We start from the raw sequence: 13,362 nt of genomic DNA, 5'->3' as shown, positions 1-13,362 counted from the left end.
TTCCTTTTCCCATAAAATATGGAGTTCAAGGGCACCAAATGCTTTGGTCTCTAAGAAGTGTTGTCAATGCCACTATCAGTGCCATATATTAGCTCTGTCACTACTACTGCTATTCTGAAGTCACTGAGTGCCATATGCAATGGAGAAGTCATTCATAGACTAGGATCAGTGTTCCCAAAAGTCAGAGATCAACTCTTTAAGAGACAATATTTCTTATCTTATACCTGCTCTTCTCTCTTCTCTCTTCTCTCTTCTCTCTCTCTGTATGCTATATACTGAAGGACCTCATTAGGTAGCCAGCATGGCTATGGGGGGGGGGTAAAATCAGAAGAGCCTGAGATGGGCTATGCCCCCTCCTCTTCTTCTTTATCTTGGCTGCTTGGACTGCTGTATTGTTCTCCTCTGGGTTAGGACTTGGTCTGATTCTTTGGCTGTCCTCAAAAATAATCAATGACTCTAAGACACCACCTTTGCTCTTCTTCACACCAGGTGCCAAAGCATGAACTGGACTCTCAGGTGTTTCGAAGCTCTTTCCTTACAGCTCCCTTGTGGGCAGCCCAATGTTGCCCCTATCTCTTCTGTGTAGCTTCCTTGTCTGTGCCTTGTCTAGTCTCACTACTTGGGTTATATCTTCAAGTCATTCAAAGCTTCAGTATGGCCTTTGTAGAAACCTACATGATGACTTCCTAAGCCCTCTGAAGTTTATTTGATTAAACTTGTTCTAGACTCTGTATAATCTTAGGTCTAGTTCTGCCTTCCTTAGAGTGACATAGAAGCATTCACCCCATGCCTTACTAATGAGGAGAAAATTAGCTGTTAGTCATAGGGATCCCCCAAACCAGGAGCAATGGTTTGGACATGATTTGAGTGTATCCCCAAGGGTCCCATGTTGGAAGCTTGGTCCTCAGTGTGATTATGTTTAAGACATGTTGCCTAGTGGGAAGTAGTTTAGTCACTGAAGGAAGGTGCGTCTGGATTGATGCTGGCTTACAGAGTGAGTTAGTTCCCATGAGAATGGGCTGTTAAAACAGAATCTCACTACCTTCCTGTCACACCATCTGATCTCCCCTTCTCACATATGCTTCCAGCATGATGCCACCTTCACGTTGTGATGGAGCCAAGGATACCTTCACCTAAAAGGCTGAGCAGACAGAGCTGCCTGATCTCAGACTTTTAGCATCAAAACTATGAGCTGCATAAAAATCTTAGTGATATCCAGCCCTTGGTGTTTTGTTAGAGGAACAGAAAACAGTCTTATAACTGGTCTTGGAGGGTTAATTGCTCCATTCCACAGCCTGGAGGGATGGGATCTTATCATATGTACTCCACAGTTTAGCTATGGCAACTGATGTGATATAATTATGATGTTATTAAAATATACTTACCAGTCTTATCTAACAGTCTTAGCTGCAAGTTTGAAACAGTCTAGAGTCAGCCAAAGCCACAAAGGAGGAAAGTGACATATTTGTGGCTAGGCAGTAGAATTCCTGACTAGTAGCGCAATACTCTTTCTCTGACTTGCAGGAAACAGTCAGATCAGAGGTCAGAGAGAATCCGAAGCTATGTCCCCATGCCTTCTGGAGTTCCTCACCTCAGAGTTCTGGCCACTCTTGTATAATTCAGGCAATGCCAGGAGTGTTTCTGCAGAGACATCTTTATCGAGGATTCCAAAGACGATGGGTGGCAAGGACGTGAAGAAGAGATTGAAGAATATCATCTGCCAATAATCGATCATGGTGGAGCCCGAGAAACCACAGAAGAACTGGTACCAGAACAGCAGGTTGACATAGCACTGCAGGCAGGAAGCATGGCTTCGTGAGCGAGGGCCTTGCGTGCCCTGTGGTGGACTATGATGGTTAAGAGCACAGGTTTGGGAAGTAGAGAGGCTGGATTTTACATGCCTGGGTGTATCAATTACTAGCTCTGTGACCTTGGGCAAGCTATGTCATCTCTGAACATTTTATTATCAATCATGGCACATGACATACAAACAGTATCCCAGTGGTAACAGAGAGTGGGAAGGGATGACAGGAAGCTGAGCAGTGGACTTCCGGGTAAAGATGGTAGAACACAGGTTGTCTCTGTGTGAGTCTGTAAGGGAGAGAGTAAAAGCAAGGATAAAGAGACTTCATCCTAAAGACAGAGGAAAAGCTTAGGAAATCTATGACAGAGGTGGAAGGAATCACGATGCACGGTACAAGAGACACAGGTGACACAAGAGACACAGGTGACACAGCCTGGTAGAGGGAGGAGACTCAGATGCCGCTTCCAAAAGGTAAAACAGATAAAAGTTTCGAGTTATCCCCCAAGACATTCTCACAACATTTAGAGAGTCAAACCCAGTGGATTCTGGTGAGACAGAAAATTCCTCCAGCAGATAGGTTAGCAGTAGAGATAAAACCCATTTTGCCACACTGCAACTAGGAGGACAGAACCCAAACGTCATAAAGAGAGTGATCTTACATTAAAGACTGAGCAAAAATATACTTGGGGTTCTGAGTTTAGGGAATATCCAAAGATCATGGAGCTTTGATGTAGCTGGCCTTAAGGGTTGGGTGAAAGAAGGCTCAGATGCTGTGTGGGTGGCTAGGTCGGGGCTGGAGGTGGTGGTGGTGTTGATGGTGGGGTAAGCATGAATAGAGGGAATGTCTTACCCACTCAGAATTACCCTTCAGGGTGATGATAACTGAGTCTGAAGTCAGGGGTGAGATCAAATTATGAAACCACCTGTTTTGCAGCGCACCAATCTTTAAAGTTCCAAAAATATGAAAGCAGGTCCTCTGTGAGACCCTGCCTTCCCCAGCTAAAACAGCCACCCCAGGATGGTAGAACATATTTCCATATCATGCAAACCTAACTGTGGCTAGCAGTCATGCTGATGTGCAAGGAAAGAGAATGCTTCCTTCTGAAGAAAACTCTGGGGAACATCAGATACTTGTCTGACAGGACAGGTAAGGGGTCACATTTTAACTGGTCCCCTCTACACATACTTGTAGTTCCAGTTTGAAGGTCTAAAAAGAAGCTACCCTGTCACCCACTCCCTTTTAAAATATACATTTAGCATAGGATTTTTATTTACTGTATTGTATTAATTTACATCAACCTGATTTTTAAACAAGATTTATTTATTTATTTTATGTATGTGAATGCACTGTCGCTGTCTTCAGACACACCAGAAGAGAACATCCGATTCCATTACAGATTGTTGTGAGCCACCATGTGGTTTTTTGGGAATTGAACTCAGGACCTTTGGAAGAGCAGTCAGTGTTCTTAGCTTCTGAACCACCTCTTCAGTCCATCATCAATCTAATTTTTATTTATGCACTTTCTAATTTATTTGTGTTTTTGTTCCTCCCTTGTTTCCTTCCTCTCCCCTCCCCTACATTGAGTCATACTTTCATTTACCTTACAGGTCTTTAAAAAGTAATCCTTTTAAATGTCTTTTTTATTCCCCCCTTATACTGATCTAATTTAGAACTTTTTCATTATTGGGAGAACTTTTAACATTTTCTTTAGTTTTGGTTCACAGCTCTTTCTTCTCCTACTTATAACAATCCTTCCCACCCCTCTCCTTTCCATCAATTCCATCAGGCTTCTCCCTTCTCTCTTCCTCCCATCTCCCTCCTTCATCACATCCATTACTATTTTCATCCTTACTCTGAATTATTTTTAACTCCATAGCCCATGCTACTCTCATTTTCGGATCTGTGCTCATTGATGGACTGTAAATTGTAATTCTCGACCTTGCCTGCTGAGATGATGTATTCATTTTCTCCTGGCTGAGTGGTGTGGGGACTGAGCCTTCAGGAGCTCAGTATGAAGGAGGTTTCCTCCATACAAGCACAAAGAGATATGCATAAATTGCTAGACAGAAATCCAAGAAACATGAAAAACAAGACAAAACGACTCCTCCATAATTACACAGTTTCTCAACAATGGGACTCAAAGATACCCACATGGATGAAACACTTGTGGAAGCTTTCAAAACCCTGAAAAGAACATACAAGTAGGTTGCTAAATCCAATGTAGATCCTAGAGAGGAAAGTCATAACACAGGATGAAAATTCATGAAGAAAATTAAGATTTGGATGAAAAAAGGAAAGGGATATTGGAAGAGACTTTTTAAAAAAAAGGCTAGAAAGGAAGCTCAAGGAACAAAATGAAAACCTGGTATAAAGCATTTCCCAAAGACTCAAGCTAGCAGCAGAAAAAAATGTCAGGGATGCGGGAAAGGAAAGATGAAACCCTGCATTCAAACATCAATAAATGTATATGATCGCAACATCCTCAGACTGTGGGGTATGACCAGGATACAGAACTTAACATGGGCAACAGAAGGAAGGACTGAGGCAAACTGAAGGCACAGATAATCTAGTCGGTGAAAATTATAACAGAAAAATCTCCAAATCTAGAGAAGGAAATAAGCATTTAGAACCCCCAATAGATATGACTAGAGAACCATGACATGCTCTACAGTCAACATGACAAAAATACAAAGCTAAGAAACGACATTAAAAGTGGTAGTGAGAGGCCTGGGGAGACAGTGCCATGGTAAAGTGTGTATCACACTAGTGGTATGAACTGCTTCTGAGGGAACCTGAGCTTAGTTCTGAGCACCCAGATTCACAACTGACTTCTACTTAATTTCTAAGGAATCAGATGTCCTTTGTGATCTCTGCAGGCACTGGACTCTCATACAAAAATCCCATGTCATGCACGCTAAAAGTAAAAATTCTTAATAAAATCTTTAAAAAAATAAGCTGTAAGAGAAAAATGTTACAGACACTTGGTTTTTGACAAAGAAGCCAAAATCATACATGGAAAAAAGAAAGCATCTTCCATAAGTGGTGCTGGTCTAATTGGCTGTCTGAATGTTGAAAAATGAAAATAGCCTCATATTTGTCACCTTGCAAAAAGCTCAAGTACAAGTGGATCAAGAACCTCAACATAAAACCAGATACACTGAATCTAATAGAAGAAAAAGTTGGAAAGAGTCTTGAACTCATGGGCACACGGGGAAATTTCCTAAACAGACCTCTAATGGCTCATGTTATAAGATCAAGAATTAATAAATGGGAACTCAGGAAACTGGAAAGCTTCTGTTAGGCAAAGGACATAGCCAGTAGAACAAATCAACAACCTACAGATTGGGAAAAAAATCTTCACTAACCTCACGTCTTATAGAGAGCTAATATCCAAAATATATAAAGAACTCAAGAATCTAACCACCAAAAAACCAAACAACCCAGTCAAAATCACCTAAAGAAATGTTCAAAGTCCTTAGTGATCAGGGAAATGCAAATCAAAATGAGCCTGAGATTCTACCTTATACCAATCAGAATGGCTAAGATCAAAACCTCAGGTGACAACACATGTTGGCGAGGATATGGAGAAAGAGAAACACTCCTCCACTGCTGGTGGGATTGCAAACTGGTACAACCACTCTGGAAATCAATCTGGAGATTCCTCAGAAAATTGGAAATAGATCTACCTGAAAACCCAGCTATACCACTCTTGGGAATATACCCAAAAGATGCCCCACCATGCCACAGGGGCACATGTTCCACTATGTTCGAGTGGCCTTGTTTATGATAACCAGAAGCTGGAAACAACTCAGATGTCCCATGACAGAAGAATGGATACAGAAAATGTGGTTTATTTACACAATGGAATACTACTACTCAGCTATTAAGAATGAGGACATCCTGAGTTTTGCAGGCAAATGAATGGAATTAGAAAATGTAATCCTGAGTGAGGTAACTCAGACCCAAAAGGACATGCACAGTATGTACTCACTGATAAGTGGATGTTAGCCAAATAAAGTACAGAATTCCCAGGATACAGAACTCAGAAAGGTTAACAAGCTGAAGGGCCCAAGATCCCACTTGAGAGGGAGAAGAAAGCAATCACAGGAGGGAAAGGGAGGGATGGACTTGGGTGGAAAATGGCATAGGGAGGGGGAATAGAAGAACATGATCAGGTATTGGGTGTGGGAAAAAGATTGAAGCCCCGAGAGCCAGGAGAAAGAATGGAAACAGGCAACCTGGGGAGGTGTTGGAGGTGGCTAGGATCCTCCAGAATGTATCAGCGACATGGGAAGTGAGAGAGACTATCTGGACTCAAAGGGAAGGAACTTAGATGAAATGCCTTACAGTGGGGAGAGGGAACTTGTAGAGTCTACCTCCTTCAGAAAGACAGGGTGTCAAGTGAGAGATAGGGTTGCCATTCTACAGTCAAAACTCTACCCCATAATTTTCCCTGTCTGAAAGAACAGCAGGGACAAAAGTGGAGACAAGCCTGAGGTAAAGGAGGTCCAGTGACAGGCCCAAAGTGGGTTCCAGTTCAAGGGGAGACCCCAAGGTCTGACACTGTTACTGAGGCTATAGAGCACTCACAAGAACAGACCTATCATGACTGCCCTCCTAAAGACACAACAAGTAACAAAGAGTCAGAGGCAGATATTTGCACCCACCCAATGGACAGAAGCTGCTGACCCCTGTGGCTCAATTAGGGAAAGCTGGAAGAAGCAGAGGAGGAGGGTGACCCTGTAGGAGGACCAGCAGTCTCAATTGACCTAGAGCCCTGAGATCTCTCAGATGCTGGATCACTAACCAAGCAGCATCCATCAGCTGAGATGAGGCCCCCAACACATAGACAGCAGAAGAGTGCTGGGTCTGGGTTCAGTCAGAGATTGGAGGCCCCAGGGAGTGGGGAGGTCTGGTGGGATGGAGGGCAGGGAGGTGGTGACATTTTCATGGAGACGAGGTGGTAGGTGGGGGTGGGATGGGGAGGAGGTATGTGATATGGAATAGTCAGAGGGTGGACTGGGAGGGGAATGAAATCTGGAGTGTAAAATAAAGAAATTAAATAAAAAGAGAGAGAGAGAACAAAAACCACCGTAACACCACAATAACACCAGATTGCTAATCAGAAACAGTCAAAATCAGGATATCATGCAATGATCTATCTTAATCCCTGAGACTAAATAACTGGCAACCGAGAGTGCTGTACCTAGCACTTTTCAATTTGACAGAAATAAAGACAAATGTTACACATTCTCACTTGTGGTTGCTGTCTTCAAGTCTTCACATGGGAATATAAAAGCTGGGGAAACTGAAGAAGCCAGGAAGTAAAAGGGACCATGGGGATACTAGAGAAGTCCCTAGTAAGATCCAAGTGATATGAATGGGGAAATATAGCATGGGGCTTATTTGGGGATCAGGAGTGACATCAATAGGAGCGGAAGGGAGGAGTAATGACACCAAGAATGCTTGAAAAAGTCATACAGAAACATTAAATATTTGCCTAAAGTTATGTTTACACACGTGCACATGCACCCATCCACACATTCCTCCCCACCCCCACAAGTAAATGCACATCTTGAAGTTATGTCACTTGAACTGAACTAAAATTCATATGGACACTTAAAAGGTCTGGGAATTTAAAATGATTCTTACCAGAAAAAGCAATGCCAGTGACAAGTTAGCACTCCAAATCAAATGATATTACAGAGCCACAGTAACAAAACAGCTTGGCATTGGACATGTAGACCAATGAAATAGGTCAGGGGATTTGAAAATAAACTTACACAGTAATAGCAGTCTGATTTTTGTAGAAAAATGTCGAGCACTATCTTTTAATTAAATAAGAGTTCTGTCTCTGTCTCTTTCTCTCTCTGTGTGTGTGTGTGCACGTGAGTGCAGTGTGTGCTGTGGTCAGAAAAGGGCAGTCAGATTCCCTTGAGTAAGGAGTCACAGGTAGTTGAAAAACCCTTTATGCAGGTGCTGAGAACTGAACTCAAGACCTCTGGAAGACTAGCAGTGTCTTCCATTGAGCAATCTTCTAGGGTTCTAACTGTCTAACCATTGGCAAGGCTGTCAAAACTGTACGCTGGAGAAAAGGCAGCCTCTTCAATAAATGGTGCTAAGAAAACTGTATATCCACATGTGTAAGAATGAAACTAGAGTCATATCTGTCATTTTGTGTGGAGGTAAATTCTAAGTAGGCCAAAGATCTTTATGTAAAAACTGAAACTTTGAAATGTCTGAGAGAGGAAAGAAGATGTAGGCACAGGAAAGGATTTCATGACTAGGACTTCAGTGGTTCAGGCAATAATTCCCTAAATTGAGAATTAGGTGAAGTTAAGCTTTGGCAGAGCAAGGCTTCTTCAAAACCACAACCCTTGTGAAAACACTGTCTCTGTAATGCGAAAGGAAAGACTGCCAACTGTGCACCAGAAATGGTATTCACACTCAGGATACCCAGATGACTGCAGTTTTAACCACCTATAACCATCTACCAATAACTGGGCTAATTAACCGGCTAGAATATCCTCAAAACAAACACAAACTGCTAATATCTGAAAAAGTGTTCACTATCCTTAGCTATCAGGAAAGTGCAGATTTAAGCTGATGTCAGCAAGAAAGTACATGACCCTGATCGATTGATTGATTGGAGGATGATGAAGGAGGAACCCTTGTTCACAGCTGGAGGGAACAGAACTTGGGCAATTACAATGAAATTTCTATGGAGGGTCCTTTCTCTATCAATGAAACTAGAACTGTCACGTGACTCATCTTTGATAAAAACCCAAAGACCCTAAGTCCATACTCACAGAGATACTCCTGGCTTTGTTCATAGTTGCACCATGCATGATGGCCAGGGAATGGAATCATGTGAATGGATATGGAAAATAATGTATATATTTATAGGTATTTAAATATGTGTGTTCTTAGCTCGTGAAACTAGAAAGAATCATGGTGGTTGGGGGATAGGGTAATGTAATATGTAAATAAGGGGGATAATTGAGAGAACAGAGGGGGTCAGCTGGAGGGTGGAGGAGGACATTGGCATAGCATGGGTTGGAAGAATAAAGGATAATAACAGTGTATGAAGAGGTCATGAGGAAACCTATTACTATGTATACAAGCTGAAAAAACTTAATACAAGTTAGTCCACGAGCAGGAACCCTCAGGGGAAGGTGACCTCATGACAGTTACCATGTGCTTCCTGATGACCTTATAACTCAGAAGGGTGAGTTATAAGGCTTAAATAGGCCATTTTCTTTAAAACAGTGTCTCAATACAGAGGCCTGGCTGACCTGGAATTCACTATGTAGACCAGGCTTGCTGCAAACTTAGAGATTTGTCTGCCTCTGCTTCCCAAGAGCTGGGACTAAATGTGTATGTCAGCATGGCAGGATTTACTTTTGTCTTGACAGCTCTTTTTCTGTCCAAGATCCTCTTAATGGAAGTGTGCTGGTCAACTGTATTGTAAAATGGTTTGAAGTATGGGTCTAGCCTCAGGGAACTGAGAAGTTCAAGACCTGAGGCTTAAAGATAGCAATGGGGGTGGGAGGGGATGACTCACAAGAACTTACTCAGTAGACTTGTGCCAAACTAGCACCTTCATTTACTAATTGCTGGGTTATTATTAGTTTTTAAAAGACATGCATGGTCTTGGTAGGGCTTCGAACTCTCAATCCTCCTATGTGAGCCTCCCAAAGGTTGGGATTAAGTGCCGACATATCTGACAAGGTCAATGTTATTTGGAAGAGGCTATTATTATTATCATTATTAATGATAAGACTTGAATACTATCACTAGTTCTAACACTATATTACATGTGAGGTACACCGGACTGGTGTCTAGTACAATTGATGTGCCGTACCCATTAGCATTAGTTATAACCATGGGTGAGGTTAATGCTAATATCATTAAATGTATGTTATTAATAAATATCAATACTATAGCAATGATATTGCTAGCTCCTGTCAAGAAATGAGGCTCTAAGATATTCAGCTGCCCTTTATCCTAGTTGAGAGCTAGAAACAAGCATCTGAATTTTCAAGGTTCTTTCTCTTCATTCACTCTGGGCCTTTTCCAGTCCTTGGTCCTATCTTTCGGTTACGTAGTAAGATTCATCTAGACAACCGTAGCCAACAAAGCAGACAATATTTGTTGCCTAGTCTTTATGGGAATAAGATTTTCATCTCAATATGGACAGAGCATTTCCTCAGGGTAACGAAATTTTCTTCTTGGCTCAGTCCACACACTGTGTCCGCTGGCTAGCATGCTGCCTAGCACACAGCAGACATTCAATAGTTGTTTGAGTAGATGAAATAAATCTTTGTTTTGTCCTGACATGCATCTTGAAAATTTTAACATCCAGAGTGTATTCTTCCCCTAGAGTCTGGTTTCCATTTTCCCTCTGGTCTTTGCATCTCGCAGGGAGCACGCTGAATCCCGTGACAGCAGGGTTGAGATTGGGTGCCCATTCTTCCCTAGATGCTCCATTACAGTAATTAATTCATTGTTCAAATTTCAGAGAAGGCAGGGTTTTAATCCCCTCTGGAATTGGTTTCGGATGTGGAAGTCATAGTTCCCCACCCTCTAATTACAGCTGGGAGATAATACAGCATCAGTACTGCAGTTTTGAGCTTGGCAACATGCTAGAAATAAATATCATTTGAGCTTTGAGAGCATGACTGGCTGGAGAGGTTTTCCTTCTGTTTCACAAATTTAATGCAGAGAAGAGGCTGTGCTAATTCAAAAGGATGATTCCTTGGATGCAACAGAAGAAAACCTAAACAGGATGTTTTGAATTCCGAGTAAACTGCCTTTCATTCTTAGAGTGACTCGCTTTCATAGACAGTGCTGAGACAATATCACCATCCAGCTGATTGGATTTACCTAGTTTTTGTTGTGTGGTTCGTTTACATGTGTGTGCATTGGACTTCGGACAGAGAGGTTTACTTCTGAACAAGGAAGACTGTTAGAGCCTAAAACCATAGAGTAAGAGGAATATGATATCATTTTATAGGCTACTATATTTGTCTTTCATCACCCAGTGTTAATTGTCCATTCTTCCTTAAGGGAAAAGGAATCAAATTCTATTCTCATCAAAGATCCTTGAAGTAGGTGATGGAAACTCAGTCCCTTGTTCCTTCCCTTAGTCCAACTATCCTTTGATGTCTTCTTATACTCACTGTTAAATACAGAGTTTCAAAATAAAAGCCTTTGTTACAGCTCTAATGCCTCAGCTTGGTCTTTGCTTTGGGGGCCTTGCTTGGGGTACTTACTTTGGGGCCTTATTAGGATAGAAACCAGCTTTCATTTAGGATACACAGCATATCCCAGGCCACACACCCATAATAAATGGATCAACCAACCATGAATTGAAACCTCCAGAAGAATTAGCCAAAATCATCCTTTCCTCCTTTATAAGTTGATTATCCTAGGTATTCTACACTGAAGGAGAACTGACCAATCAGAGCACTCGTGAGAAAGGAACCATTACCACCTGCATTTTATAGATGGAGAAACAGAATTTTGGAGACCTTCACTAACATGAGAATCTGGGTTGGAACTGAATATATCTGACTCCAGGATCCACATTCACAAGCATTCATGCTGCTCCTGTGTGCCAGATGCTTTTTGGACAGCATTACCAATTCTTATGACAACATTCCGGCAAGCAATAGCTGCCCCCTTTCCTCTTTTAAGATGAAAGAGGAATCCACAGTCCAGGCAGAAATGAACAGTGATGCCCAAAGTTGCACAGCTAGTGAGACAGCAAATCCAGGTGAGCCTGCCTGATTTCCTCACACAGAAATACTTCATCCAGTATTCTGAGGAGACAGAGCTCTTGCAAGGACTTTGTGATCTGTGTTCCCACCCTGGGTACACTGGGGTTACTCACCACGTTCTTATAGAAGTAATACACTACCATCCTGGCCAGGCGCGAGTAACACCAGTGGCCATGCACAAGCAGGAGCTTCTTGAGGTGGCTGAAGCGGGCAATGGCGAAGTCACTGGACATGACAGCCTAAGAGGAGAGCGGAGGCATTAGTTTTCAATTTACAACCATCAGTGCCCCCAAAGAAGCTCTCTTGAAGACAGTGCTTTATTCTAGGTCTGCAGCATTCAGGGCCTGCCTGATCCCTTGTCATCAGGCAGGGATCAGTTTGGAAGCTGAAACTTTACTACAATCTAAGAGGGGGAAGCCAGGAGGGCCAGAACTCTACTTCGCCCTTGTTTCCATCCATTTAACCAGCAACTATTTATTAAGGACCAGTGGCAGTTTCTGTTCTAGGAGTAAAAGAAAGAACTAAATTCACCAGGTGATTCTCAAACCTCTGAGTACTCTTGGGTGCTTCTCAAGTAGATCATTGGCATAATATACAGATGACACAATTGGTTGGGAAGTTCATTTACACGGTGCTGAGATGGACGTTCTGTCATTGGGGTCGTTTATAATAAGATACAAAGATCTCTTAAGAATAGGAGGTTTAGATGTGTTTGTTAGGAATCTTGGAATACTTTCGGATTATGTTAACTCCCCAAGCCTCAGTTTTACTATCTGAAAAAATGATTGACAATCTATAATATACAATTATTATTGAAATTCCATGTGGTAACATATAAAGTATATAACACTGCTGGCATATGGTCAACACCCAACGGGTGACAGAGAACTAAGGCAGCCATTCTCATTCTCAGCAACAACTTAAAGCAATATCTTCTCTAGTGGTGAGACTATGAACACTGATGCTTCAAAAATCAAGGTCTGATTTAACAGGGTCTGATCTCACTTTAGTATGCTTGTTCCAAATTGAATTTTTAGAGAATTAGGTACACTATGAAAATGTACCAATTAATTTATGAGGCAGTAAAATATGTTCAAATTTCCCTATGTCCGTCACTCCTTATAGAAGTCACAAGAAGGATATGTGGAGTCAGAGAAAGGTTTAAATATGCTGTGTATCCTTAGACTATAGCTACCATTGCTGTTTGTAGAAAGCCACATAACCTCAATGTCCCTCTGTTTTTAAAGGACTGAGTGGCAGGATTTTGATGAAAGAGGACACAGATGCTTGGGAAGGCCTCAGCAGTCAGTTGATAATTCTGTGAAGCTCAAAGGTTTCTTCAGCACTGTGGGATATTCCTCAAATCTACAGCAAGGGGAAAGGAGAACAGACAAGAAGAAAGACGAGATAAAGGGCACAGTACCTGCATGCCTTCCTGCCCAGATATTCCAATGCCAATGTCAGCAGCTTGAATCATGCTTACGTCATTGGCTCCGTCCCCTGAAAGAAAAGAGGCCATCGAGCGTCTTTATACTCAGTCTAACCACTCAGTGATGAGAATGCTCAGAGTGGCCCATTTGTACAGTTGAATCCTTTCAACATTTCCCTAAATAGGATACCACTTTTACCATATTTGGCCTGAAGGTTTTCTTGTTCTTCAACTATGGATAAGAAACCCCACTTTATTTTAAAACTCTCAATGATCTTATTGATTTTTTACTCCATCAATGGTGATCAAAAACATCTTGAATGGTCCTTCACAATGTACAGAAAGG

General features: G+C 41.9%; 1 protein-coding gene and 1 long non-coding RNA gene across 3 annotated transcripts in view; one reads left to right on the top strand and one right to left on the bottom strand.

Annotated features, from left to right (window-relative positions):
* Positions 1 to 13,219, top strand: part of LOC134480670 (uncharacterized) — a 60,438-nt gene extending 47,219 nt beyond the window's left edge. The window contains exon 4 of the long non-coding RNA XR_010055323.1: positions 1,525 to 13,219. This is a non-coding gene — a long non-coding RNA (uncharacterized LOC134480670). The remainder of the gene's footprint in view (positions 1 to 1,524) is intronic.
* Positions 1 to 13,362, bottom strand: part of Atp10b (ATPase phospholipid transporting 10B) — a 256,073-nt gene that overhangs the window by 19,516 nt on the left and 223,195 nt on the right. For both annotated transcript variants that reach the window (XM_017597619.3, XM_063270024.1), the window contains 3 exons: positions 13,011 to 13,087; positions 11,701 to 11,826; positions 1,592 to 1,792 (listed from right to left, as the gene is read on the bottom strand). In XM_017597619.3, coding sequence (XP_017453108.1) covers positions 1,592 to 1,792; positions 11,701 to 11,826; positions 13,011 to 13,087 — 404 coding nt within the window. The remainder of the gene's footprint in view (positions 1 to 1,591; positions 1,793 to 11,700; positions 11,827 to 13,010; positions 13,088 to 13,362) is intronic.

The sequence above is a fragment of the Rattus norvegicus genome, chromosome 10 (genome assembly GCF_036323735.1).
Source record: "Rattus norvegicus strain BN/NHsdMcwi chromosome 10, GRCr8, whole genome shotgun sequence".
In the NCBI taxonomy this organism is placed as follows: Eukaryota; Metazoa; Chordata; class Mammalia; order Rodentia; family Muridae; genus Rattus; species Rattus norvegicus.
This window is presented reverse-complemented; position numbering and strand designations above follow the sequence as displayed.